This window comes from Elgaria multicarinata, chromosome 4 (genome assembly GCF_023053635.1).
Source record: "Elgaria multicarinata webbii isolate HBS135686 ecotype San Diego chromosome 4, rElgMul1.1.pri, whole genome shotgun sequence".
Taxonomy (NCBI): Eukaryota; Metazoa; Chordata; class Lepidosauria; order Squamata; family Anguidae; genus Elgaria; species Elgaria multicarinata.
The window spans coordinates 38,015,783-38,043,616 of record NC_086174.1 but is presented as its reverse complement, the minus strand read 5'-3'; the positions used below and the strand labels follow the sequence as shown (position 1 = coordinate 38,043,616).

The following is a 27,834-nucleotide window of genomic DNA, read 5'->3' as shown; positions in this document are numbered from 1 at the left end:
CTTTCTATCTTCAAATCAACCAGCCAATCAGATGTCACCATTCACACTGCTCACCATTCTAACTCTCCCCTCCCACTTACTTACCATTTCCTGAAAAGAAAAGAATTGGCCACAGCAAATCCAACCCTGAACCAAACACTTAAACATATACATATAAACAATAACATATAAAATATCCTTTTGTCACAGGGGCCCATTTGCAATTGAACTACCCTACCAAAGACCTTAGTTCCAGAACATTCCCTTAGAAAACGGAGGTTCTGTTTTGGGCATTGATAGTTCTGTTGTATTTCATGTCGTATAATAGCAGGCAACTGTGGTTACACCAATCCCAAGAATTGGGGGGAGGGAGGAAGCTAACGATGTGAGTCATTCATCAAGAGCATTATAAGATCATCATGTCAAGGTTGACTGGCTGAGAATTCATCTACATTTTTCTGCTTTGAACTTCAAGTGCTGTGTTTTTCTTACACTGAAGGGGATATCTGAAGCTAAGCCCAATAACTGAACAAGGTACATGTGAGCATTTCAATTCAAAGATGCAGGTTTTGCAGTTTATTCACCTCTCTCTAAGCTGCAGTCCAGGAACAAATTATCCCATAACTTTCTCTAAACAAGCGATTTATGGCACGCTGGTGACTGACCACTCACAGAAGTTTGTTGGTCGATTACATAATGTCGTGAACAGCCAGTACGTCTCATGTGCTATCCCCCTTAACTCACTGTCAGAAAACACAGAGATAATCACTTTTTTTAAAAAAAATAATCCACAGAATCACCCCGTATAAAGATGGCATTGTGCTATAAATCTTCCACTAGATGGCTCTGTTTTATTGAGTTGAATGGAAGATGCAGAGATAGGAAGTAGTCAATCCAAACCACATGGCTGCCTGTGTAATTGAGCCGATTGGAGTCCCAGGACAAAAACGGAAGCAGAAAGCAGATTTTATTTATTTGTATGTCTTAATGTAGAGAAGCTCCATGTCTTTGAGTTCAGATGACTGGGCTCTGTCTCCATAAAGGCTGAATGAAAAATGTAGACCCCCCCTCCCCAACGTGGGTTAATGGAAGGAAATGAAGGGGAGCACACCTCCAGAACCCTTTTTCAGAGAATGAGCAATATCATTTGCTGGAGCACCAGAGTAACTGATGGACCTGCCCTAATCTGGCAAATGAATGAGGTAATAATGAGGCTTTCAAATTATACATGATGGAGTAGCAAACAGAAAGTCATAGGACCCATTCAGAAGACACCTTAAACCATGGCTTTAACCACGGTGAGTAAGGCTTTTTACTTTATTCACCATGGTTAAAGCCATGGTTTAAGGTGTCTTCTGAAAGGGGCCATAGAATGAGGAGAATAATTAAGCTCAGGTTGGATACTTCTTTCTTTGTCTTTGATGCGGCTTCCTACTTCACTCGAACAATTTAAATGATAACAATTCTTTGCAAGAGTGTCTGTGTTTCTAATTAAAAGCTGGTGTGTTCATTTCAGCTGGCTGGAGATCTTTTGTTAAAGCTTGTGATTTACAATTGAATCTATCCAGTCAGAGGTAAGCACTACTCAGTTCAGTGGAGCTTATTCCCCAGTAACTAGCCATAGGATTATGGTCATGCCCTGTAAACCTAATTGCAGGATGTTATTAATGGTTTGTTGAATGTCTGCTCTTTATATGGAATTTTAAACTAGAGTGTTAGCTCTTCTGAGTATAAATAATAGAAAGGCAGGTGTGTGTGTGTGTGTGTGTGTGTGTGTGTGTATATGTCTGTCTGTCTATCTATCTATCATTTCCTGGAGACATGGCTATGGGGGCTGTCATGTTGAGCTCCTGTGCTTCAAAATTTACCACCCCATCACTGGTCAGCCTTCTGGAGAACACTGACATGTTGGTCCTTCTTCTTTCTCCTTGTTTGGATCCTTTATCAAATGCCCCTTTTACCCTATACATTTTTAAAGTTCAACAGCTACTTCAAAAAACTAGCATTCCCTTTTCAGAGAAAGAAAAGAGCGTTGACTGAATGCTACTGTCAGTGGAAGGTTCTTTTTCACTCACCTTTACTTACATCCTTCTAACCCTTTCCTCTTGAATTGTGTACATATTTACCTCAGAGTGTCTCCTCCTCCTTTACAGGTGCAGGACTGTGGAAAGTGTTTGTTTGCTCCACCCTCTCCTGGCCAGTCACTTACACACTTCCCAACTCGCGTTTAGGCTTTAAGACCTGTCGTGTCCTAGCACTTCACAGGAAGCCCAGTGCGATGGCAAGTGTAGCAATCAAATTGGCCAAGGAGAAGGAGGTATTAGAAGGCCTGGGTTCAAATGGGAATGCAGTGAAATACCTAAAACAAGATTTTGAGGCTCTGAGGAAGCAGTGTTTACAGTCCGGTACTCTCTTCAAAGATGAAGAATTTCCTGCTTGCCCTTCTGCTCTTGGATATAGGGATTTGGGACTTAATTCTCCCAAGACACAAGGCATTATCTGGAAACGGCCTCCGGTAAGTATGTTGGATTGTGTTGATAATCTGCTGGGTTCAAAAAAAGTTCCGTCTGCCCAAATCGTGCTCTCCAAATTCTCAGTGGCTGTAATATTATGCCACTTCTATGCACCTTGGAAAAGGTTGGTTTTAATATTTCTGCAACAGCCTTCACCTAGATCATGCAGACTTAACCTGTGACCTGTCTCTATTTCTTCTAAGCCCTGCAGTGGCACTGGGTCAATTATACGATGCAGCTGTTGACTTTCAGCCATCGCGAGGCTTTCCGTCAAAACTGTACAGTAAAAAAGTTGGGAATTTACCCAGACTTTTTCTTCTTCAAAGCAAGGTCCCCATGGCCCTTTCACCGTATGACCTTGCTCTGGGGTCGGGTGAGTGGTGGTGGATGGCAACCTCAATTGGTTGCTCGAAGCTGGGCAGAGGGCAGGGTTGTGTTAATTAACTTCTCTGATGCTGTCTTAATTCACCCCAATTTATATCCGAAACTGCGCATTTGTGGAGGGAGCTTTTATCCTTTACTTTGCTGATGCACAGCTGTGCATCTCCAGTTTATAAAAATAGACACCTGCTGCGTTACCTGGCAGTTTGCTCTAATGGGGCAAAATTCTGGCGGGGGTGCTCTCATAGGGAAAGCACCCCCCATTTTCACCCCATTCCAGCAAACTATCAGGGAATACAGCAGATCTCTGTTTTTATAAACTGGAGATGCACAGCTCTGCATCAGCAAAGTAAAGGATAAGAGCTCCCTCTGCAAATGCGCAGATCCTTCATTCAGATTTTGCCCTGGATAATGTAGGATTTTTGTTTCTTTATTCAGGAGCTATTAATCCTGCCCCCACCCCATATGTTTTCCCAGCACAGAAAATCCGGGTTTTAGGGACAGCTAGCCCTGCCATATAACGGAGCAGAGCCAATTTCACCATACTGAGGAGAATAAGAGCAATGGGCTTTTCTCCCGTACTCGTCAAGATGAAGTCCTGGAATGAAAGTGCTGAGACTTTTTCTCCAGAGGGTTTGTCCTTTGGCAGTGGAGGCTGGTGGCTCCAATGTCAGTGAGGCAATGAATCTGCTCAGGGTTTCAGTCAGAACCAGGCAGAACTCTAAAAGAGCTATGGGTCCAGCACCTCAGATAGCTCCTTTAGAGTTCTGACTGGTTCTGACTGATATCAGAGTCGCCACCCTTCACTGTTCTCTGGAAACTGCAACTGTAATCATATTGTCTGAAATCAGGAGCAGTTTTGGAGTGGCGACATCTGAATTAAGGGGCCTGCATTTATATTGCATGAAAATGTGAACTGTGAAACTGAAAGGCATCCGATGTGTTCTGTGGACTGTGACGGCCTGGAATAAGGGACATCTGGCAACATTCACAGTTGAGAATGCCTGGAAATGTATTCTTCGCGGATTTCCTTCTATGCAGGGCCAATTTTTGAGGTTTTAATAAGCTTGAACTTTACAGTGCTTATTTTGAAGCTAGTAATGGTTTCAAAAGCATATTTATGACATGTGCTTTCAAACTAGGGATAGGGGAGCCTGTCTATTCTGGGCCCATATTATTTTTGTAGGGTTTTTTTTTTTTTTGCACATAATTTCATTCTGTTCTCTTTTAGCATTAAACAGATTTTTTAAAAAGGCTAAAAACTCATTTAAATATGTATTTTAAGATACTATTTTCTCTTAATATATGAGCATTTTCTCTTAAAACATGTATATAAAGAACATTTTCTCTCAAAATACAAATTCAAATGCATATTTCTTCTCAATGAGCACATTTAAAGGCATATGTTGATAAACTTAAGCTGCTGTAAATTGCATGGTAACATTCACAGAAATGTGAAATCCAGTAGATAGCTAAATCTTAAACCACAGATTAGTTCAGGAACTGCATAGTAGGCTGTTTTGTATTCATATAAAAATAAGTACTAGTAGCCTTTGATAGCCTTCTCCTCCAGGAACTTATCCAACCTCCTTTTAAATCCATCCGAACTGGTGGCCATCACCACATCTTGTGGTAGTGATTTCCATAGTTTAACTACGCAGTGTGTAAAAAAATCCTTCCTGAATCTCCCACCAAACAGCTTCATCAGATGACCCCGGGTTCTAGTATTATGCGAGAGGAAGAAAAATATCTCCCTATCCACATTCTCCACACTATGCATAATTTTGTATACCTCTATCGTGTCTCCCCCTAGCCTCCTTTTCCCAAGCTAAACTATCTCAGCTGTTCTAACCTTCCCTCATAGGGGAGATGCTCCAATCCCTTGATCATCTTAGTAATAAAGTAATGAAGTAAACCTCAGTTTCACTCTGAAGCTAGAATCCTGTCAGTGCTCCAGTGCTTTCTAAATAATTCTGTTACAGAGGGCTTCTATATGAAATGCCTATTCATTTACTTATGGAATATGACCTCACAAGATGAGACAATGTGTTACTACACACACAGATTGAGACTGTACCATGGGGGCACAGGTAGGGAGACTTTAATTCTTTGCCTCCCCCTCTCTTCTGGTTCCAGTCTGGGTTAGGCTCACCATGCTTCCAATTTACATTGCCAAAAAGGCATCCAAGTGTAACATAAATTGCAAGCATAGGACAAATTGTTAAAGCCCCCTACCCACCACTCCAGTGTCCTGAGTGTCCCCCTACCCACCACTCCAGTGTCCTGATCCATATGAGGTCCCATAAGCTTACTTTTGATTAAAACAACAACAAGCTACATCTTTAAAGCAACATGCAGTTTGTCTTTCAAAGAATTTGGGGTGGGTGGGAATGGAATGCACAGGTGTGGGGAACAGAAGGATCAAATTGGGGATCCAAATTGGGGATTCAGAGTTGTCTGGACTGCAAATATACTACCACTACAATTTTATTTTATTGATTTATTACATTTATCCCTCATCTTGTTTCCTCTTGCAAGGAACCCAAGGCAGCTTTCATGATCCTCCTCCTCCCCTCCATTTTATCGTCACAACAACCCTGTGAGGTAGGATAGGCTAAGAGTCACTGAATGGCCCAAAGTCAACCAGGGAACTTCATGGCCATGTGAGGGCTAGAACCCGGATCTCCTGAGTCCCAGTCCATCACCCTAACCACCACACTGATTCTCAATGTCTCTACTGATCTCTTTGGGGGTTTGGGGGCACTAGTGGACACATCCTCATGGGCTTTCAAGCTTTTAAACTACTGTCTTCAAAAAGGGTAGTTTAGATCAAGCAAACAAATAACATTAAGTAATGCTGATATTTTAACAACTTCCAGTACGATACTGGAGTCTTGGCCCTACCTTTCCTTCATTATTCGAAGGCTCTAGGCTCCTGCCTTGTAAGCTAGCTGATGATCTTGCTTCGTCTCTAACTTGCATGCTAGAGGCAAGCCAAATAAGCCGCTGCTCACTCCGTATGCTGACTCATCTCAGGATCTGACAGTGCAACTTGGGGGAATCTGATTTTTTCAGTAACTGCTGGAGAGGGGAAGTTGACTTCTCTCTTGAAAGTGATACCGCTGTCCGTCTCATAGCACCAGCCATCTTCTACATGGTTCTGTGTTCACCTTAGTTTAGGGCTGTATGCTTGGAGCAAAGGCAGATTTTCTTTGTTTGCTTGTTTTGGTCCCTGGAGAATCTGTACGGATATGCCATGAATTTCAAAAGGGCTTTTCGTATCTGATCTGCTGCTTTAAAGTTTTGTTTTCTGCTGCTCTGAAATGTCAAAGCCTTAAGTTTGTATGCTGCTGTTAGTTGTCTTGGTAGATTGTTGAAGTTTTAGTGTAACTGAGTTTTGATTTTATTGATTGTTTTGTAATTTTGAATGCATTTTTTCAATTATTGACTTCAGAAAAAGGAATGTTAGTGGTTGTTGTGATCATTGTGGTAATAGTAGTAGTAACTGGAGGGCTCTTCAGCTGTTATGTAGCTTTCTCACCAGTGGTGCAGTGCAATCAGGGGTGGGTTACTACATTTTGAAGGAAATGGAGTTATACACAATGCAATCTAAAGAGCCCCCTTGCCTTGCATTAGACCATTAAGTCTAGAGTATAAACTTACTTAAGTGCACCACTGATTGCCACAAATACTAATTTATGTTTGGGAGCCTTTCTACAAGAGGCCTTTATTTTGTGCCTGTGATTTCTCACTTACGGTAGTTTGCGGGTCCTTTACATGATGTTATCATCCGCCAGGGCCTCTCCTGTGCTTTGCAACCATTTTAGTTGGGGGTATTTTCTAACTGTGAATGAAGGGATAAAGCCTAATGTAATTCTAATTGGTCTATACCATAGTGCCACCTAGTGATTGTGTAATGGAACATTAGTGATGGAAGAGAAAGAAAAACTCTGGAAGAAATACATTTAAAGAAGCCAAAGTTAATCTTGCAAAGAATCTGGAAACAGGAACCTTGGTAAAGTGGCAAGTTAAAAGCCTCATGTAGAAAAGCCCTGGGTATCAGGTGAGTGGAGTTCCCTTCTGGGAGCTCAGCTCAACTGGTCGATTTTACTCATTTGGGTTATTTTTAGAAGCGCCAAAGCAATGTTGGGTGAGTACTAGATCCTGCGAGTTTATGGGCATTAAATACATATAGGAGTATTTTCATTGTGAAAATCTTTTTTGTCAATGTCATGAAAAGAAATTCTAGATTCTACAGTGATGCTAACCATTCTGCAAAATTGACTAAGAAATATGCTGATAGTTTTTTAACATTAGGGGAAAAATGAAAGCTGACTTTTTCAATGATCTTGGCGTTTTTACTGGTTTTGATATTATTCTTTTTGATATAGTGGAACAATCGGTTGTGATTGTGATTCACCATGTTCTGGGAAACCTTCCAAAAACTGTTGGACTAGAACTGGGAAGGCAACACATGCTGGAACATCCTTTAAGCCTGGTAGTTCATTGTTATTCACAGAGAATAGTCCAGTGTGGTGCTGCAATATTGTGTGGATATATTCCTATTCCATTGCTTTTGTCCTTGAGGTTTTTATTGAACTGGAATTTGTTGCCACCTTTGCTCTCTGGAGGAAAGGCAGGGCAAACTTTTTTTTTAAAAAAAGACACACCATATAATTAAAAAAAATATTGGTGTGGATAATTGAAATAAATGTTTACTGCATCCATCCCCAATACGGTACCCTCCAGATGCTGGCTGGGAGTTGCAATCCAGCACATCTGGAGAGCACCAGCTTGGGGAAAGCTGGTCAACTGTATGTTAGCAGCACTGAATCAGTAGGAAGAGTTCAAGCTTAGTAAAAATGCTCAGACAATGAAGGTGAAAACATTACTATTCCAGAATCCTTTTTGGTCAAGGGTCAAGGACATATGAGATGCAGTGTGTGGATATAATGATTTAATTCACTCATGAATGTTAGTTTTATTGTCCAGTGTGCCTATTTGATGTGTTGTCGTCCCTCTCTTATTGTTTTATTATGATTTTATTAGAATGTAAGCCTATGTGGCAGGATGTTGCTGTTTTATTCTTTTACTATGTACAGCACTATGTACATTGATGGTGCTATATTATTATTATTATTATTATTATTATTATTATTATTATTATTATTATTATTTACAGGAGCTAGTCCCCAACCCTCAGTTCATTGTGGGAGGAGCCACTAGAACAGATATTCGTCAAGGTGCTCTGGGTGAGTAGAGGAACAGCACAAACTCTCTTTTTTCCCTTCCTCTTTCTAGTGGGGAGGGTGAGCTGCAATGCACTCCAAATGACCGGGTGCCATAATCAGAGGACAGGTGTACAAAGGTGCCTGCAGAGCATCAAGATGTCCAGGTGACTCGAGCAAATACATATAGAAAGACCAATATGAGAAACCTGGTGCTTGAACCCAAAATTTACTGCTTGCTTTGAATGTGCCCCACAGACTCATCTTTGAAGTAAAATCAGTGAAGGCTGGTGGCTCCGATGTCAGTGGAGTGGTTAATCCACTCCAGGTTTTAGTGAGAACCAGTCAGAACTTTAAAGAAGCTATCCAAGATGCCAGAGTTCTGAATGGTTCTGGCTGAAACCTGCCCACTGACACCAGAGCCACCAGCTTCCACTGAGCAAAAGCCCTGCTTGCGCTAATCTTCATCTTCTGTGATTCGCTCAACCCCAGAGCTAGCACACACTGTGTTTAATTGAAGTGAATAAGAGACTGTCTCTAAGGTCTTCCTTCATCAAACTTTATTTCTTTGTCAATAGCAAAAGAAAATCTCAGCTGGGCAAATGTCAAGAGAACTCGAAAGACTCGGAATGCTTGACATATATTGTATGAATGACCTGCTTTTAAAAAAAATACACACCGCAAAACAATAGCTCAGTGTTGACTTAAATGCATAAACACATGCATAACATGGTGGATAGTATGATTTAATGGGGATCTTTGAAGGCTCTGTGAGTTTCTACATATATGTAAGCCTTATCGTTTCTCTCTACATTAAAGCTTTCAAATGGCAAATGACAGAGGCTTTTCTTCTTCTTCTTCTTCTTCTTCTTCTTCTTCTTCTTCTTCTTCTTCTTCTTCTTCTTCTTCTTCTTCTTCCTCTTCTTCTTCCTCCTCTTCTTCCTCCTCTTCTTCTTCTTCCTCCTCCTCCTCCTCCTCCTCCTCCCTTGGAATTTAAACTAAGTTTGAAATATCTTGCCATATCCTTGTCATTTGCACTTACTGAATGCCTTGAAGTGTAACAAAGCAGCAAATACACTTGCAAGGCAAGGTCCTTAGGTGATATAAATTAGATCAGCATTCTACAAACTTGTGACTTCCAGATGTGGCACTACAGCTGCCATCATTCCCAGCATCATGACCAATGGTGTGATAGCAGCGGAAGGTGGGAGCTGTAGTCCAACACATCTGGGGGGCACTAAGTTGGGGAAGGCTGATCTCGATGCTTCCATAATTTTGTACCAACACATATTTTGGTCCTTTTTACTCAGTATAGAGAGGATCATCATCATCCGCTGAATAGCCTGCACTCTGTCCCATTCTACTTTCCTAACTGAAATCCTCCCTTTCAAGCTATTATTCATTCATATGGTACTTGTATGTTTTGCCCTGTGTGGCACATATTTTTTGGGGGGAGGGGGATTTCAACTGAGAAAATACCATTCCCTTCCCCCGTTGCTGAAGTTCTGATCCAAATCAGGGGCTCGATAGTTAATTTTGTATTAAAACACAACAGCAAGAAATCTTATTCATTTGTGTTATTTGGCTCCATGTTACTATCAGCCATGGACAACACAGTTACCTTACATGACTGCCAAAACTAGGGGGGCAGATGTCCCAAGAGGCAATTTAGGAAATTCAGTAGACTTGATGCAATAGGCATGGTTTGGTAACCCTGATCACCACAGAACAGCTACAAAGTGTCAGGTTGAGGGTGAGAATTGCAGGGGGAAAGTGCCTTGAGGCCCAGCATTGGGCAAAAGGTGGGATATAAATAAATGGATGATGATGATGATGATGATGATTAATATATGGAGGTGGGCAGGCATCTGATCCTTCCCCAACCTGAGCTTTTCCCCCTACAATCCACTCCCACCACTGGTCCTTTCTCTTGCCAATTGGAAAATACACAGCAGGGAAAGGGAAAATGACTGCAGGAGACATCAAGAGACGAAGTAAGGGTTAAGCGCCTCTCCCCCATCGGTTTCTTCTTCCTGCGTATTGCACTGTCCACCAGCCGCTTTGCAGGTTCCCAAGCTACTGAACATCTAGTTTGAACCCTGGGACGCACTTTTGAAGGAGCTTTTGCTTCCATGACAAATTAAAGGGAAATTCCTTTCTGAGAAGTACTTGATGGCGGCAGTTGGAGAACCAATGTGGAGGATGCCAGGAAATCCTTAACGTCACAGGGAAATTCAACTGCTACAATTTGATTGTAGACACACAGGACCCTAATGACATTATAACAGCCTGTGCAGTGATCTCTGTGTTTGCAGATATGAAACTGCTTCTGGGGACCCTAATAACTTGGCATCCGCACTCAAAGGGAAAACAGCTACGGCCCTTAGCTGAGGTGAAGCTTTGATGGTTAAGCCTTCACTCCCCTCTCTTTCAGGATCACAAATTATTCTTCTTGTCTCTGACCTTCCCTCACTGGCTTGAACCAGTTGTTATAACATCAGTGAAATTCACAACAGTTACAGCCAGGGTTCCCACTGCAGGGCCGGCCCTACTGTTAAACCAGCTGAGGAAGCTGCCCCACGCAACTGATTTTGGGTGTCCTGAAAGGATAGCAAATTGCTATTTTTTTATTCTTGTATTTTTACTACCAAAGAGTGGGAAAGATGTTTGTAGGGTGGTTGTTGTTGTTTTGCCCCAGTGCCAAAATAGCAATAAAATAACATTTTATTTTATTAAAGAGATTCTCCTTCCCCCTGGCAGTCTCCCCTGCCTCCAAAAATCTACTTGGGCAGGGGGACACTCTAGGGCAGATTTGGGAGGGGTGTATGTGTTTGTGGCTGTGGGGGGAGGAGAGGATGCTGTGCATGGGGGCTTCCTCTCACACAAGGGTCCAACCTACAAGAGTTGCATCTTTGTTATATAAGTGTCCAACAATGTCATTCTGCTAACTCGCTACCAGAGCTCTACCAAATCTCTCCATTTTGCAAGCGGTTGTGAGTTATGCTTGTGCACATGATTGAACAATGGGTTGTGCAAGTGCATTGCACAATTGCTTACAGAATAGAATGCTTGAGTGTAATGTGCAACTGGTTGCACAGTGCGTTCTGCAATGTAATGCACAATTGCTTTTAATGCACAACCATCTGTGCAACTGCACTGGCACAAATGTTAACTTTAGATTTTCCCTTTTGCATAGTTTAGAACCTAGTTTCTGCTAGTTCAACCTCATTTGTGCTAGCAGAATGACACAGTTGGACGATACCTTATGATTTCTTTTTTAAAACCACACCTTGATTATAATTTTGTAGAGGCACCAGGAGCCAGATAGAATTGATTCAGGAACTGGATCTACGGACTGCCAACTGGCCGCTCTTGGAATAGGCAATCTCGGGTTGGATGGAATTGAATATGTACATATGGTATTGTGTTCAGCTCTTTCATGAAATCTAATGTTCGCAGGAGACTGCTGGCTTTTGGCAGCTATAGCATCTCTCACATTGGATCAAGAGATTTTAGACCGGGTTGCTCCTAGAGATCAGAGCTTCCAGAAGGACTATGCTGGGATCTTTCACTTCCAGGTATCCCTTCTCTTCCATATTATGTCTATTTAGTGGTAACACTGAGTAAATGCGAAGAAATAGTCTAAGGGAGAGAGCCTAGTGAAACTAGTAAATCCAGAGTCACATTGCAGAAAGGCAGAAGAACTTTATCAGGTATGATCTGCTAACTTGTTTTTGTAGTATATGTCAGGTTGGGAGGCTTCCCAGTGGCTATGTAGTCAGACAAAGAAGTCATTCAAGTAAGGTAACACTAACTAGTTTACCTAAAGATCCCTTAGGATACACAACAATAGAAGAGAAAGCTGTTGCGATTCTGATACTAGTCTACAGCACAGAAAGACTTTCTCAGTCCTGCCCTCGGGGAAGATCTTCCTCTAGAGACCTCCTATGATGGGCCAACCAGGAAGACCACCGTACTTCCTTATGCTGCTGCTCCCACTTGACTCCACATCTTAGGCTTGCATCTATCATGCTTACCTCCCCCCACTTTGTGAGTTGCTGGGTTTCCTCAGAAGGAGAAGTTCCCACAGATGGCGTTTTGATCAAAGTAATTAGCATGTCCTTGGGAAGGTTCTACCTTGTCTTTGTCTCCTTAAATTCCTTGAAGCTCAGATTCCTATCCCACCCCCTCAGCCTCTTTGTCCTCTGACTCTGAATCTTCTTCCACAGTCTCTGCAAGGAGCCTGGGCCCAATCCTGACAGTATAGTCTATGTTTCATCTTAGCAGAAACTGCTTACTTTGCTTTCCCACAGTCAGTCAGATATTATGACCTCACAGTGGCCCTGTTCAGAAGACACTTTAAACCATGGCTTTAACCACGGTGAATAAGGCAAAAAGCCTTATTCACTGCGGTAAAGCAGTGGTTTAAGGTGTCTTCTGAATGGGGCCAGTGTAAACTTTGCAGTTATTTGCACAGAAACTAAAGCATTGTATAAAGCTGGTTAGTTATCTCCATGCATTATTATTATGATTATTATGATTATTACCCCTAGCTTGAAGTGTTTGTCCTTGAAGTGCTTTCATTCAGGCTGATTTCCAATATATTGGCTGTCCCTCTACCTGTTTTGTTTTGTTGTTGTTTTGGTCAGTTCTGGCAGTATGGAGAGTGGGTGGAAGTCGTCGTCGATGACCGGCTTCCCACCAAAAATGGACAGCTCCTCTTTCTGCACTCAGAAGAAGGCAATGAGTTCTGGAGTGCCTTGCTGGAGAAGGCCTATGCCAAGTAAGCCACAGCTAATTCTGTAATAAGCCCCGCTAAGAGCTTTGCTAAGTACCAAATAAAAATAAAATACAACCATTAAAGTATCAAAATTATATAATATCAAACATTAAAAACATAAAAAATATTAAAAACACAGAGGAGTTTGCAGTAAAATAACAATCAAGCATTAATTGCTGGCTGAAAGAGGAAGGTCCAATTGGCTACCTCCAGTATCCAAGGAATGAGTCTATATACACCAGTTGCTGGGGAACATGGGCAGCATGGTGCTGTTGCACCTGTGTCCTGCTTGTCAGTTCCTTGTCAACAGCTGGTCGGCCACTGTGTGAACGGAGTGTTGGACTAGATGGACCCTTGGTCTGATCCAGCAGAGCTCTTCTTATGTTCTTAAGGTCTTAACCTGGCATCTAAATGTACAGAATGAGGGTTTTAGTAAAAGGACCCAATTATGTATACATTTACTTCATCTGTATTAATGGGAGGTGTGTGGGGAATAGGCTCATATGCATTGATCACTCCTCTGCTTTTCTAACTATTTCTGTGCTGTAGGTTGAATGGCTCCTATGAGGCACTTACAGGAGGATCAACTGTAGAAGGCTTTGAAGATTTTACTGGTGGCATCTCAGAATCGTATGAGCTGAGGAAAGCTCCACCTAACCTGTATCAAATCATCCAGAAGGCCCTGAGAACTGGTTCCCTTTTGGGTTGCTCCATTGATGTGAGATGCTGCCCTTCTAATTCCCGCCTTGCCCCCCTATATTCTAGCCTGTAGTAAAACTTTAGATCAGTGCCAGGTATTTCTGCCAGTGAAATCAGCAGGAGGCTTTGCATGCACTTGAATGGACTAGGAATGACTAGGAAGGCAATGATCCCCCTTAGAGGAAAAAGCAGGGGCTCCATAGCTAAAGAAATCATGAGCTGGCTGTTTTGATAAAGGTCTGGAATTGCCATCCTTCATTGAGAATCCAGAATATATCATTGCCAAGCTATAGCAGTCCAGCGGCCATGCTGGTTGGGAACGATGAGACTTGTAGTCCAACACATTTGGGCAGGATCTACACTACTGCTTTAAAGCGCTTTAAACTGTTGGGCCCCAGGACACACTCTGTATACAGTTGTCAAAACTGTTATAAAGTGCTTTAAAGCAGTAGTGTAGATCTCCTGGAGGCTGGACAACACTGATCTAGGGACTGCAGTCAATCATGAGTTGAACCTAAATCAGCAGTGTGACGCAGCTGAAAAATGGATAAAGCAATTTTAGCCTACATTAATACAACCATAGTTTCCAAGTCCATTTTACTCTGCACTGGTCAGATGATATCTGGAGTACCGTTCAGTTCTGGATCTTCTGTCCAGTTCTGGGTCTTGCACTTTAAGAAGGATGTAGAGAAATTGGGATGGATTCAGAAGAGGGCAAGGATGATGGACAGGGATATGGAAAACAAGTCCACTGATGAAAGTTTGAAGGATTTAGCCTGGCGAAGAGAAAATGAGTGGGAGTAGGGGGGTATCCCACTCCTCAAATACCTGGGGGTGTCTAAACATCGTCAAAGCCCCATGGTGGCTACGAATTGGTGCTGCATCAGTTATATGATGCAGCTGCCAATTCGGAACCACTGTGGGGCAAATCGATGAAGCTGCTACAGTGAGGTCACCACAGCTCTTCTGCCTTCTAACCTTTTTCTGGCGTCACTTGGGGGGTGTTCCAGGCAGATGGTGACCATTGATTGGTTGTCAGACGCCTGGCAGGGGGCAAGCCCAGTGAGCTGAATGGCTGCTGAAAAGCCTGCGCTACCTCCTGCCATCAAGATTAGCCACCGCCATCCTGCAGCAGCAAAAGTGCAGGGTTTAAGCAGCCACGCAGCAGCATCCTAGCGCCATGAAGACACCCCATTGGAGTGCTGTCACGTAGAAAGGCCAAGTACTTTTTTCCATTGCTCCAAAGCCCAAGACTTGATCTATGGAGCTTAATTTACAGGAAGATTTTGGTTGAGCATTAGGAGAAATGCCTTAACGGTAAGAACAAAGGAACCGATTACATAGACGGGTGACATGCTGTTCCATACTGGAAGTCTTGAAGAAGCTGGACAGCCATTGGCTGGGGATGCTCAAGCGCTGGATTTCCTGTACTGAGCAGGGTGTTGGATTAGATGGCCGACAAGACCTCTTCCAACTCTATGATTCTATGATTTTCATCTGCATTGCACACATCGCATCTTGACAATTATTTCATCCCTTAGATTACCAGTGCAGCTGAAACTGAAGCAATCACAAGTAAGAAACTGGTCAAAGGTCACGCTTACTCTGTAACTGGAGCCGAAGAGGTAAAAACATCATTTTTAAAAACAACAACACCTGCAATGAAGTTAATATTTGTAGTTTGCACTTCTAGTTCGTAAAGCCACTTTCCTTTGAATACTCCATCCCCTCCTTTCAAAACTTATACTCTGTTTTTAAACTGAAGTTGTCAAAGTGGCTTCCAAAATATAAAACAGCAATAAACCCTAAAACATATCAGTATAAATGCAAAGAGGGAAAATGAGTGTTGTTTTAGGGCAGATGTTCTGGACAAACTTTCCATCTATCCAGAGGATGAGCTGACGACATGTAAGAATGGTTGGACCATAGAACACATTTGCCAGGGAGTTTGTGAAATCCCTGGAGTTTTTGCAGAAAGGTTGTGTCTGGAGAAAATGTGCTGTTGCACGGAGTCTACTAAGTGACCCACGAGATACTTTTCTGTTCCACTTCATGGTTCCCTAGCCTCTCTGGGAGCAACCAACTTGCAACAGACCACGCCAAATTATATATACTATTTTCATTCTTAACGAAATTTAGTTTGTGTGATTTAACAGGATTGTAGCAATGAGTAGAATATCTGCAATTCTGTTTGGGTGCTTCCTACAGGTTAATTACCGTGGCCGGCCGGAGAAACTAGTCAGGATGAGAAATCCATGGGGTGAAGTGGAGTGGACTGGAGCCTGGAGTGATAAGTACGTTTTTATGCTCCATGTGTTCTTTCTTTTCTCCTGGATCACTCTTATGTGATCCAGGAGATCACTCTCATCCATTTTCCATGTCTGCATAGTAACTTCTGAAAGATCATCCATTCATCTACTTATTGATTGAATTTATACTCCACCCTTCTGCCAAGGAATTCAGGGAGGAATTACATGGGATTATTCTATGCTAACTTTATATCAGCCCTGTGAAGTTGGTTAGGCCTAACGATGCTGACTAATCCAAGGTTACCCATCAATCATATTAACAGTCATATTAAAAATAGCCCAAAACCCAGTAACATAAACTTTGACCAGATTTTAGAAATTACACTTACGTGGCTAAGCAAGGATTTGAACACATTTATTTATTTTATTTACAATATTTATATACCACTCCCCATCCGAAGATTTTGGAGCAGTGAAGAAATAGAACAAAAGAATAAAAACCGAATAAAAAATCAGAATAAAAACACCGTTAAAAATTACTGCTTCCCTAGTTCACATCTCATACTGAAACTACTTACTAACTACATGCACTGCCCAACCTGTTAAATATACACATGTTCCCCCAAGCATATTTGACTTTGGCAGTCCATCGTGGGGAAGATGACCATGTCACTTTGTTATACATTATGCTGCAAATTAGGGGGAAAAGGATGCATTAATTTCTCTTGAATCCACTCTGGTACTTCCTTATAACATATGAAGCTCATTTAAAATTACATTGGGAAAAGTTAATCAGTCAAAATGACATCTGACAGGGAAAAAGTAATATTAATAAATTTGTAGGGCTATCTATTAATTTATACCCAGACATGGTTATCCACGCTTGGTGAGTAGGCAGAAGTTCATTGTTAGGGTCAGGAACACACAAGAAAGCAAATCTTTCTAAGGCTGCAATCCTATATACACTTGCCTATGAGTAAGTGCCATTGAACTCCATGTTACTGACTTCTGAGTAGAGATGTATAGGATTGTGCTATTTTTGAGAATATTCTCAAGCCCAAGTAAACACAGGGCCAAACTAGACGTGACAGTCAGTGCATCTTTGCTTTAATGTGCGCATTTTCAAAATTGCAGCTAGCAGCCTCTGGGTTGGGTTGGGAGTCTGATAATTGCCAGAATTACAGCAGCTTTTCCCTTTGTTTAAAACAGCCCTACTCCAACAGGGTGTTTTCCAAATGTGTTGGACTACAACTGTTATCTTCCTCAGCCAGCACGGCTTGTTGCAATGATGGTAGTTGTAGCCCAACACATCTGGTGGGCACTTGGTTGGGGAAGGCTGGTTTAAAACATTTTCCACTCACAGACTTCATGTCAAGGAACAGGGTCATGTGATCATGTTCTCCAAGAGCAGTAGTTGCTCTGAGAATATTAATTCTCTTCTGTTCTGTTCTTGTATTTGTTCCCTTATTCCTACAGTGACGACACGCCAAGCCACAGTGGTTAAGCATTTTGAGCTAGACATTATGGCTTAGCGTATCGTGTGAACCATGACTTTGCGTGTTGTGTGAACCACTCCTAACCATGGTGGCTACATAACCACAGTTTAAACCATTTGCTGCAAAAGGGATAGCAGCCTAACTATGGCTTAGCGTGTCGTCTGAAATAGTGTGAGGAATTTTTTCCTCTTTCTTTTTCCTGCAAATTTATTTATTTTTATTATATGAATAATGACATAAGAATATATTTATACAACAAACATATATTAAAAAAAGCCTATTTCAGAAGTTAAATATACAACATGGAGGACTCAGGTGAGAACTAATTTCACTCTCTGGTGTGTTGCTGACACCCTCCACCCCCACCCCCACCCCACTTTCTAAATCATGTTTTATTTTATCACGGTCAAGAGCACCTGCCATTCTTGTATCCCTGCAGTGCTCCTGAATGGAATTATATTGACCCCCAGCAAAAAGCTGCCCTGGATAAGCAAGCGGATGATGGTGAATTTTGGTAAGAACCTTTTAATCTTTAGCAGAGTGTTGACAAATGTGCCTTTGTGGCTGCAGTCCTGTGCATATGGACTGATGAGTAAGAGCAAAACTAGATGTGGTGCTAAACATGTCACCTGCGATTGCATCTTTCATGGGCGGTGGATGCGCACATGTCAGCAGCAGCAGGCCAGAGCCAAAAGCGGGTCATTCTCCCCTTTCCTCTTTCTGCCACACACATTTCTTTATCTCTCTCTCTCTCTCCCTTCCCACCCAATGGGCTGCTAGAGACAGTGGGAAAAGTCAGGATAAAAGTGGTGCCCGTTATCCTGGGGAAAGGGAGGGATCATCTCCCCCTGCCCCCCGGATCCCCTGTGCGTCATGTGGATGCACAGGGATGATCCCCGGGATATCACCCCGTCTAGCCATGCCCTCAGACTCACTGAGATTGTTGGATTTTTTGATGTCAGGTTTGTTCCATCCATTTCAGTTTAGACAAAAAGCCCACACAACATCCTCATAAAAGCTTGTACACATTTTTCATAAAGCATGCATGAATGTATGCATTTTATGCTCATTTTTGGACTCGTTCACCCATTGACTAAAGCACATTGTGCGTGTTTTGGAAATGTATGCCTTTTTCAAAGGTGCACATGTTGTGGAACACACTTTTTTGTTTTGCGGAATGTATCACGAGCACAGGAACATATAGATTTCTGACTGCAAATTGCATTTGAATCTTCATTCAGGTCCAGGAGGTGCAAATTGAGTAAATCTGTAAAAAATAAAATTTCTCACACATCCCTACTAAATTCTAATCCAGCGTGAGCCAAGGAACGTGTGATGCCTGGATTCAAAAAGACTACTCAGTGAGAATGTTAGGTCTTAAATATTGATGGGAATTCCTAGAAGTTTCAAGGCTTTGTAATGCCAAGTAATTCCCTTGTGCTGTTTCTGCCTGCTGCCTCAGTAGAAAATAAATCAATGGCAAGTGAGCGTGGCCAGGTTCCAGATTCACTAAATACTCTTGTATGCTCTTACGGTGGCAGGATGTCCTTCTCCGACTTTCAAAGGCAGTTTACAAGGCTTGAGATCTGCAACCTGACTCCTGATACCCTGACAAGTGATCACATTCACAAATGGGCCATGACATTGTTCAATGGAAACTGGCGACGAGGTTCTACAGCTGGTGGCTGCCAGAATTATCCAGGTAATGTCTCCAGGGAGAAACCAACCATGGCTACTACTGATGGAGGCAGCTTTGGCATTGCAGGATTGCATGCGCGTGGTTTTAGTGCTACTAGTCCTGATGGCTATAGGCTACCTCCAGTATCAGAGGCAGTATGCCTATGTATACCAGATGCTGGGGAACATGGGCGGGAGAGAACTGATGCCCTCGTGCCCTGCTTGTGGGTTTCTGGTCAACATCTGGCTGGCCACTGTGTGAACAGAACACTGGACTAGATGGACCCTTGGACTGATCCAGCATAGCTATTCTTATGTTCAGCAATCTCCCTCTAATAGCCACTGTGACAATTGCACTCAGCGCGGAACAGGAGGTAAGAAATGCCCGCTGTGCGGAGCAGGGCCTTCACGGCTTGAATGAACCTCCCACCCATCCAGGATAAGTTGTGGAGCTACTGCTTCTTCTACCTTTCTGGAGTGGATGCAAAATGTTTTTATTCCAGACAGAATTCAGCTGTTAAGATCTGCTGCTGCTTTGTTATGATTTATTGGTTTTATTAGAAACTTAGATAGCCATTTCTTAAATAGATAAGAAGAAAAAACACATCCTGAATATTTTATTAGGACAACCCAAAATGTCACACAAGATTATGCAAGGTTTTGAGTCCCCCAAAACTCTCCATCAGGCTAGGTGACAGTAACAGGGGATGGGGGAAAGAACAGAAAAATCCAAAGATTATGCTGGGTGTTGCGGCAGTTTAGACCCAATCTGAAAAGGGAGATTTTTCAGATTACATTTATCATTCTGGGACAAAGATGCAATGGCTGTTTCCTCTTTCTGAAAACATAAATGCCTTAACTCAGATCTGCCTCTTGCTCTGGGTGAAACACACAGGTTCTTGGATAAGCAGAGAGTAGAAGTAAAGTGAAGAGAAATGTGATTGTCTTGCATTAGCAAAACCAGAGACTAATGTTAGGTGATCTACTTGGGTCTCGCTGGTGTGTGGGCAATAGGAATGGCTGTCTTGGGGAAATCCAACCATTTTTAAGCATGATGGATTTCCTTGGAGCACCTGGCTCAGCTTGTATTTGGGAGCCCAGCTGCAGGCTTTCCCCACAATCCAGAAACTTTCCTTGGATTTTTTCCCCTTAAAGCAACATTTACACAAATTGTGATTGTAATTTGCGTAATCTGCACAAATTGCAGGAGCAATTTGTGCAAATTGCAGCTGTAATTTGTGCAGATTGTAATGTTTTAAATTGCACCTGCAATTTACGCAAAATTGCAGGTGCAATTTGTGCAAATGAAGCATATTATGGCCACAATTTGCACAAATGAAACTATTTGCGAGTTGGAATGACTTGAACTGCATCGAGTTGGCTCGGCTCATGGATAAGCAAGTCAAAGTCTGGGGGCCAAGCTGCTAAAAGCTTGGTGAACTTTAGCCCCCAGACAGATTCCTCCAACATCACAAATGGGCAGTACTGGATACTGCCCATAGTGGAAGTCCCTTAGACTCCAGTTATTTGGTCTTCTTCTAAATGACAAGCAAAAGCTAGCCTCTATTTCAAAGCCCAACAGCCCCCCCCCCCGATCCAGGGGTTTAAGGCACTAAGGGAATCCTGCACCTGTTCGGTTTTAGAATAAAAGCTAGATTTGGCCAGCCCTTGTGTCTCTTTGCAGTAGGTCTATTTGCAGGCTCAATCAATGAATGTGCTGTCATTTAGAAACAGGCCAAATAACTTGAGTCTCTGGGTCTTCTTTCTATGGGCAGTATCCAGGGTTACCCATGTATCTGGGGGACCCATTTCAGTCTCAACAGGAAGCTAGCACTTTCTAAAGTAACCAGAGCTAAGCCTAAACACTTATTTCCAGAATGCAACAGGTCAGTGTTGTTGGCAGAAGGGAACTCCCCTGACCTGTCCTGTTCTGGAAATGAGCATTTTGGCTCATTTCTGCGGTTTTAGGAAGCGTTACCTTCCTGCTTTGCCAACGGAGGGTCTCACTGGGGCATAGTGGCAACATTAGATACTGCCCAAAGACTCAATTTAACCTGGACTAAACAGAACTGAGAATCTACATGGATCTGGAAATATATGTGTTCATTCTTTGGGCCCTATCCTTGTCTTGTTTGCTCAGGAGTAAGACTTGTGGTATTCCATGAGACTTATTATTTATTTATTTATTTATTTATTACATTTTATACCGCCTAATAGCCGAAGCTCTCTGGGCGGTTCACTTCTTAGAAAGATTGCAGCCTAAATTGTACATGTGATGAAGTGGCAGTGATAGGAGGTTGAGGGTTATCTTCAAAGCCAAAAGAGATCTTTGATTCCTGATATACACATTTGCATGCTTATGTGCTTCTGATTACTGGGGACTTCATATTTAACATCTGAAGGTCCCAAATTCCCAATGTAAAACTCTGCTTTATAGTGTTCATAGTCCTATTTTCATTGTTTTTCATATTTTTAAACATGTTATTTATATATCTCATTTAGTTTTCGGTACTGCATAACTATGCTAAAAAGTACCAAACCACACTGTTTACACATTGCATATATTAACAGTCTAGCAAAGCAGTTTTGTTTTTATTTATCTAATGCTAAATTAATTTCTAAATCCATTGCCATATGGGGATTCAGCTCTAACATGTAATTAAAATGAATAGCAGTGTGGTGTGTGTTAATTACGCATTTGAAAAAAATGACTTCAAGTGGGGAAATAGCTTTTCTGTGGGATAATAACAACATGATTTTACTTGTAAGAGCCATTTCATGGCAAGTCCCATGCTGTAAATATGTAACTCTAAAAGGCATTATGACATCTAATTTTGCTATAATAATGAAAGCTTGCAATCTCAGTTATTTGAATATTTCCACTGTTTGTATGGAAGCAATGTCACATTTCACCGTGGGGTCGTGTTTGGGGATGCTGCTGTGACACTGCTGGGGAAGACATCAACATTAGAGAACAATGGAAGTTGACAATTCAGTTAATAAATAAAATTTAAGGGGGAAAAGTGAATAATTTAAGGGGAAAAGTGAATAATTTAAAAGGGGAAGTATTTAGTCACATTTAGACATAAATATGTTGCTAGGGTATTGCTAGGCTTTGTCACATGTCTCCTGGTCCCCAAATGTCAGCCAGCTTCCACTCCTCAGCCACCAGGGAATGGAACCTCCCTGCAGTGCTGGTTCCAGATTTTTGAGGGTCATTGGGCAAGACACCTTCAATGGGCCTGCCTCCTTCAGTGAGTCCACCTTCTCACCACCATTGTCACCAGCTCCTTTGGCTCCTCATTGTCTTTCTCATCACTTCTACCACTTGCGTGCTTGACAGGGAGAGAGCAGGCCCTCATCTATACGACCACAGGATTGCTCCTCATTATTTTTTAACCTGATTTTTCACAGATTCGATTCTGCTCACAGACCGTCACACTGCAGCATTGTTAATGTGCACCTCCATACAATCGCGGGCGAGCGAACTGGTCTACCTCCATGATCTTTTCCTACCCCCTTTTATTTACATTGAATCTCTCTTCGAGAAAAGGGGTGGTATGGGAAGTAAAAGGCGGGTGGAAAGATCTACCTCCATGTTCACATATGGAGATTGGATTGATGGTTGCATTACTACATATTGGATTGCTACATTCATTTATATTAAAGAAGTAAGGAAGAAAAAATTGTGATGTCCAAGTTTCGCCCATGGTTTTGGGAAGGCGGGAAATCAGCAAGCCAATTACTTTGTCCTGCTCTGAAAGCTCCGCCCACACTTCAAAATCTGATTTTACTCCCCCAAAGACACATTACTATTATGTGGTTTAAACTTGAAGGTATAGCAAAAGTCGCAGTAAATTGCATCTCCGAATATGCACATTTTCAGGCTTAAAGACCGGCGCTGCAGCAAATGGATGGCTGCATCGTGTTTCCGAGAACGCGAAAATGCACAGTTAAGTGTAAAGATGCCATATAGACAAGCCCCCTAGTGAGCAAGTATGCTCCTCCTTCTCACCACCACTGTTGCCTGAGTGAGGGCAGGTGAAAAAGCAGGTTGCCATGGTGAAGAAGAGGAACAAATCCAGTGGGCTCTTGTCAGTGGGCCCCACATGGGGTGTGGTCCCCTAGCAGGTGCCCAGCCACACCTATCTTTGATGCTGGCCCTGCCCACTCCAGGCAATGAATTGGAAGGACAGACATTGTCCCAACTCCAGCTACACTGTCAAAGCCCCTCACCACTTTCTCCTGTGATGGGAGTACAGCGACTACTGCACTTCTATCCATAAAAAAGCCAGGACTAGATGCTGGCTGGCTAGACAATCCACAGTCAGCCTGGGACCAGGCAGGGCCTGCTGACAGACAGAGGCCATGCCACATGGAGAGGGACTTTAAATAGACCTCCTCAAGTCTTGCCTGAAGTAACACAAAACTTTGCCAACACTTGTGATACTTTGAAGAAATTCACAACATCTTGAAGACTTCAGTCATGATTTGGGATGCCTATATAAAGTCTCTCCATGTAGCCTGTTCTCAAGTCTGTGAGTGGCCACCACTAGGTTGGGTGCTTCTACTTCTGAACTGGGTATTTTGCAAACCATAGTTAAGAAACTAGGATATCCTTGTTTGATATCCTTATTTGTTATCAAACTACAGTTTCTTGTATGTGAACAAAATAGGAAACTAGTTTGTTACAAACCATGAATAGAAGCTTTAATTTCCTTCCCTCATGTGCAAAGAGTAGAAAGCTAGGACGTGTGCAAGCCCAAACATTCACCACAGTATGTTCTCATTAGAACAAACCATGAACTGTTGTTACATCTGAATGCACCCTTTATCATTTTGACAAAGAATGCATTTTCTCTTTGATAACTGCATCACACAGTCATTGTCACAATTTGGATGTCACCAAATCCAACTCTATTACCCTTTAATTTCAGTTATTTTCAAGAGACACAGTTTTATACTGAGAAAGTAAGATGAAGACCATAAAAAGTCAAGAAAAAAGTTTCACAGAGTGCAATTTCAGGCTACTTTCGAAATGTGATAGAACACATCTTCCTCAGCAGGCATTTTAATGTAAGAAATCCTACAATTTGTTGGAGGAGAAACTGTATTCTGACTTGGATTGTCCAGCAGTCCAATGTTAGACCTTGTCCATATATTCATGTCTGCCATGCTTTTGTTTTAAGACAATGAATTGAGTTGGAAAAATGGGGATTATTTTTCCCTCTGACTCTTTCTCGGTGGGGGCGAGTCTCTTGTTTTTGGCAGCTTGTTATTGTACTATAGGGTGTTAAACCAGCTCTCTGAGGAACCCTGTAGGCTTTTTGTAAACTCCTATTACTATTAACCCCTTGTAGAATACTAGCAGTACGTTAGGTGTGGGATACAGAATAGAAGTCAAACAATTCCCACTGACTTACCCTAGGATTCCAGAATCCATTTCTCTAAATCCAGTCATCCATATTTCATCCCATTCTCTCATGTTCTGTCACACTGCCAAGTGACGATATGTCAGAACCAGGATGAGGCTGCGGTGCGGTGTCCCTGAGTATCTATCTCACGTTCTTTTTTCTTATATGGTTGTCAATCACTCCTGTGGGAAAAGGAAAGCACTGTGCTTGGAGACATTGCTGTCTTGAGAGCAATAATGCCTTCCACCTTTGACGCTGGGTTGCCTGACCTACTCCGATAGGGATCCCATGGGGAAATGTAATGTGTCCCTGTGCAGATTGCACAGCGATCACTGCAGCACCCCGGGAGACCTCTCTGTGCATACATTTCACCTGCCGCAAGGATGGGTATTTTGCTAGTACCTGAGTATATAATGAAGAGACCAAGTGAAGGCAGCAAATCTCCCACTCCACCTTCCAGGCTGTAAACCTGTTTGGTCATGTACCTTTGGAAGTGGCGTTGAGCCATGAACAAGCAGTATTGTATGGGCCCAAATATAATTGCAATTTAACAGTTCATAGTTAGTGGATTGTTGTTGTTATTGTTTTAAACAGGTTCATTTTCAAGCCACATTGGAGAGTTGTATCTTTCAGGATATGCCACAGTAACAGTCTCCTGGGGATAAATGACTGGTTTGTGTTAATGACTGTGGCCTTTCTCAGCTGGTTATTATTCCCCCCAAGGAAAAGTCTCTTAGTGGCTTGATTTTATATTACTGCAATAAATATATAGCACAGCTGGAGAGAGAAAGAAGCATAGAATATCTAAACATAACGGGAAGGCAGGGCCGGAAGTCAAAGTAGAGTTGATTTCTAAGAACTATGGCCTGCAGCTCTAGCAAGAGTGAACTTGTCTGCCTTCACCAAATATGGTTTTGGTACTTTTTTTCCTTAATATTCTTGGGTTTTAAAATTTGATTTTCTGTTTTATTTTATTTTTTAAAAAATGGTTGGACAGTGCTTTGGTTGCTTTTCAGCAGAGAATTTGGTGTATAAATGTTAATAAATTAATTAGAAGTATTATTATTCTTATCAAAATATTGTTTCATTAATAATGTATTGATTGATATTAATAAATATTTTCCTGTGTTTATTAATTATTAATTAATTAATAGTGAAAAAAAATATAAAGTGACTGGTAGCCCTGCTTATTTGAAGTTTAATTTATACTTTGGCCTTGGTAGCAACATACTGGACCAATCCCCAGTTTAAAATTAGCCTGGATGAGCCAGATGATGGCCATGAAGGAAATGTGAGTGAACCATGTTGCACCATGCTGCTGGGCCTGATGCAGAAGAATCGCAGGAGGGAGAAGAAGATGGGGGAAGGACTGCTCAGTATTGGCTACTCCATTTATCAGGTATACAACTCATTGCCCCTTACTATTTTAACTCTTACACAAGGGTGTGCAACATTTTTGCCCCCGAGGGCAACAGGCAGTGGGTTAAGGCCCACATACCAGTTGGTGGGGCTGGAGCTAGAAGTGGGTGGGGCCTAAACTGCTAGTTGGTGTGGCCAGGAATGGTGTCCCACTTGCCCACCCTCACACACGCATACACACACAGCCTCTGCCCACTCACACATGCACTCACACACATTCATGGGGAGGACAGATACATGGAGAAAGGAGGTGTGCAGGAGGTGTGTAGGTACCTGGGGAAAGGACGTGTGCAGGACGGGTCAATCCTGTGTGCTAAATTCCCAAGACAATTGCATAACCCTCGAATTGCACAGCAGGGAATGTGACTTAAAGCAGCATTCAGCAGAGGCAGTGGCAGCAGGGGGAAATTCAGCGCCGGCGCACTGGGCACCCATGTAGGCCATGCTGAAGGCCTCTGAGGGCAGTGTACGGCCCAGAGGTTACCTTACTAGTAATAGTAGCATTACTTTTCTTTTGTATTTCTTTGGTCAGGCCATTTCTCAGTGCAGTTTTCCCCAACCCTACTGCCTTGTAGATGTATTGGACTGCAACTGCATGGCTGGTTGGGGCTGCTGGGAGTTGTAGTCCATCACGTCTGGAGGGTGCCAGCTTGAGGAAGGCTGGCTTAGTGATAGAACAAATGTGGTGCCTATGCCAGGCCCCAGCATTGGACTGGAAATGTTGGAGAACTGCTGCCAGTCAGAATTGGTAATACTAGGCTAAATGGACCAATGGCCTGACTCGGGCAGTTTCATATATTCATAGTGAAGAATAAATTTGATCCAGCATCCCTGATCTCTCAAACAGCAGTGTGAAAAAGGCCCTTGCCTGTGAATTATAAGTCAAGAGACAGACAGGGGGCATGTATACACAAAGGGTTTGCCCTGGGGTGGCTTTGCAGTAGCAGCACAACATCTACATGACACAGCCGCCATTGCAGAGCCATTGAGGGGCAAACCCTGGAAACTCTGTTCCAAAAAAGTCGGGCATTTCCCTGACTTTTTTGGTAGTGGAGGCTTGTCACAGCCCATGGTGCCCCCTGATTGGTTGCCATGGGCTGGACAGGGAAGGAGCGGCCCTGCGCCTCTGTAAAAATAAAAAATAAAAAGAGGGAGGAGAGAAATGGGGCCCCTTCTCCCCCCTTTAAAATTTTTTATTATCTGTATCTATGCAGCTGCACAGATACAGATAATAAAAATTTAAGAAAAATGGGGAGGGGGAGGAATGGGCAGCCAGAGGGAGGTCAGAAGGAGAAGAGGTGGTTCGCCCAGCATCCCTCTCCTCGTGTCCTCCTCTGGCTGCCTTGTTCCTCCCCCGCCCCCGTTTTTTAAATTTTTTTGGTCATCTGTATCTGCGCAGATACAGATAATAAATTTTTTAAAAGGGGGGAGGAACAGCCCTGATCCTCTCCTCCCCCCTTTTAAAAAAACTGTATAGAGCAGGGAAAGTTCGCAGTTGCATTCCTTCCCATGCAGATGCTGGGAAGGAACGCAAGTGCGGGAGCCAGGCACCAAAGCGCCTCCGTCAAGACGGGGGCAGGCACAAATAAATACCTTCCAGGCTTTTTATAAAAGTACACTTAGGGATAATATCAGTCTACTCTATAATAGTGCATCTGGTTTCTCTTACATGACAGTTTGGAAACAAAAGTGATGCAGGACTGTTCTGTAATTGAATATAGTGGGCTGAGACCAATGGTTATGTCAAAGATGAAGAAGTGGTTGCCTTTGGGTGCTGATGCTGAACTGTAATAAGATCAAATCTCCCCCCAAAATGATTGCATACTTATGTAACTGTGATTGATTGTATGTTTGACTGAGTGATCAACGTTTTCTATGTAAATACATTTGCCTTTACAAGAAGCGTTAATTGCTATTTAACGCTGATTGTGAGCAATCCATATCCATTTTCCCAAGTGAAAAGCAAATTGGCTGCTTAACCTTCCTATATGATAAATGT

At 42.5% G+C, this 27,834-nt stretch overlaps 1 protein-coding gene across 1 annotated transcript in view; it reads left to right on the top strand.

Moving 5' to 3' along the window:
- Positions 1 to 2,257: 2,257 nt before the first annotated feature.
- The window catches only part of LOC134398320 (calpain-8-like), a 53,065-nt gene continuing 27,488 nt past the window's right edge, over positions 2,258 to 27,834 (top strand). Inside the window, exons 1-10 of the mRNA XM_063125594.1 lie at positions 2,258 to 2,494; positions 8,056 to 8,125; positions 11,561 to 11,679; positions 12,751 to 12,884; positions 13,431 to 13,599; positions 15,122 to 15,205; positions 15,789 to 15,874; positions 17,765 to 17,839; positions 18,867 to 19,027; positions 25,640 to 25,815. Of these exons, the coding sequence (XP_062981664.1) occupies positions 2,258 to 2,494; positions 8,056 to 8,125; positions 11,561 to 11,679; positions 12,751 to 12,884; positions 13,431 to 13,599; positions 15,122 to 15,205; positions 15,789 to 15,874; positions 17,765 to 17,839; positions 18,867 to 19,027; positions 25,640 to 25,815 (1,311 nt within the window). The remainder of the gene's footprint in view (positions 2,495 to 8,055; positions 8,126 to 11,560; positions 11,680 to 12,750; positions 12,885 to 13,430; positions 13,600 to 15,121; positions 15,206 to 15,788; positions 15,875 to 17,764; positions 17,840 to 18,866; positions 19,028 to 25,639; positions 25,816 to 27,834) is intronic.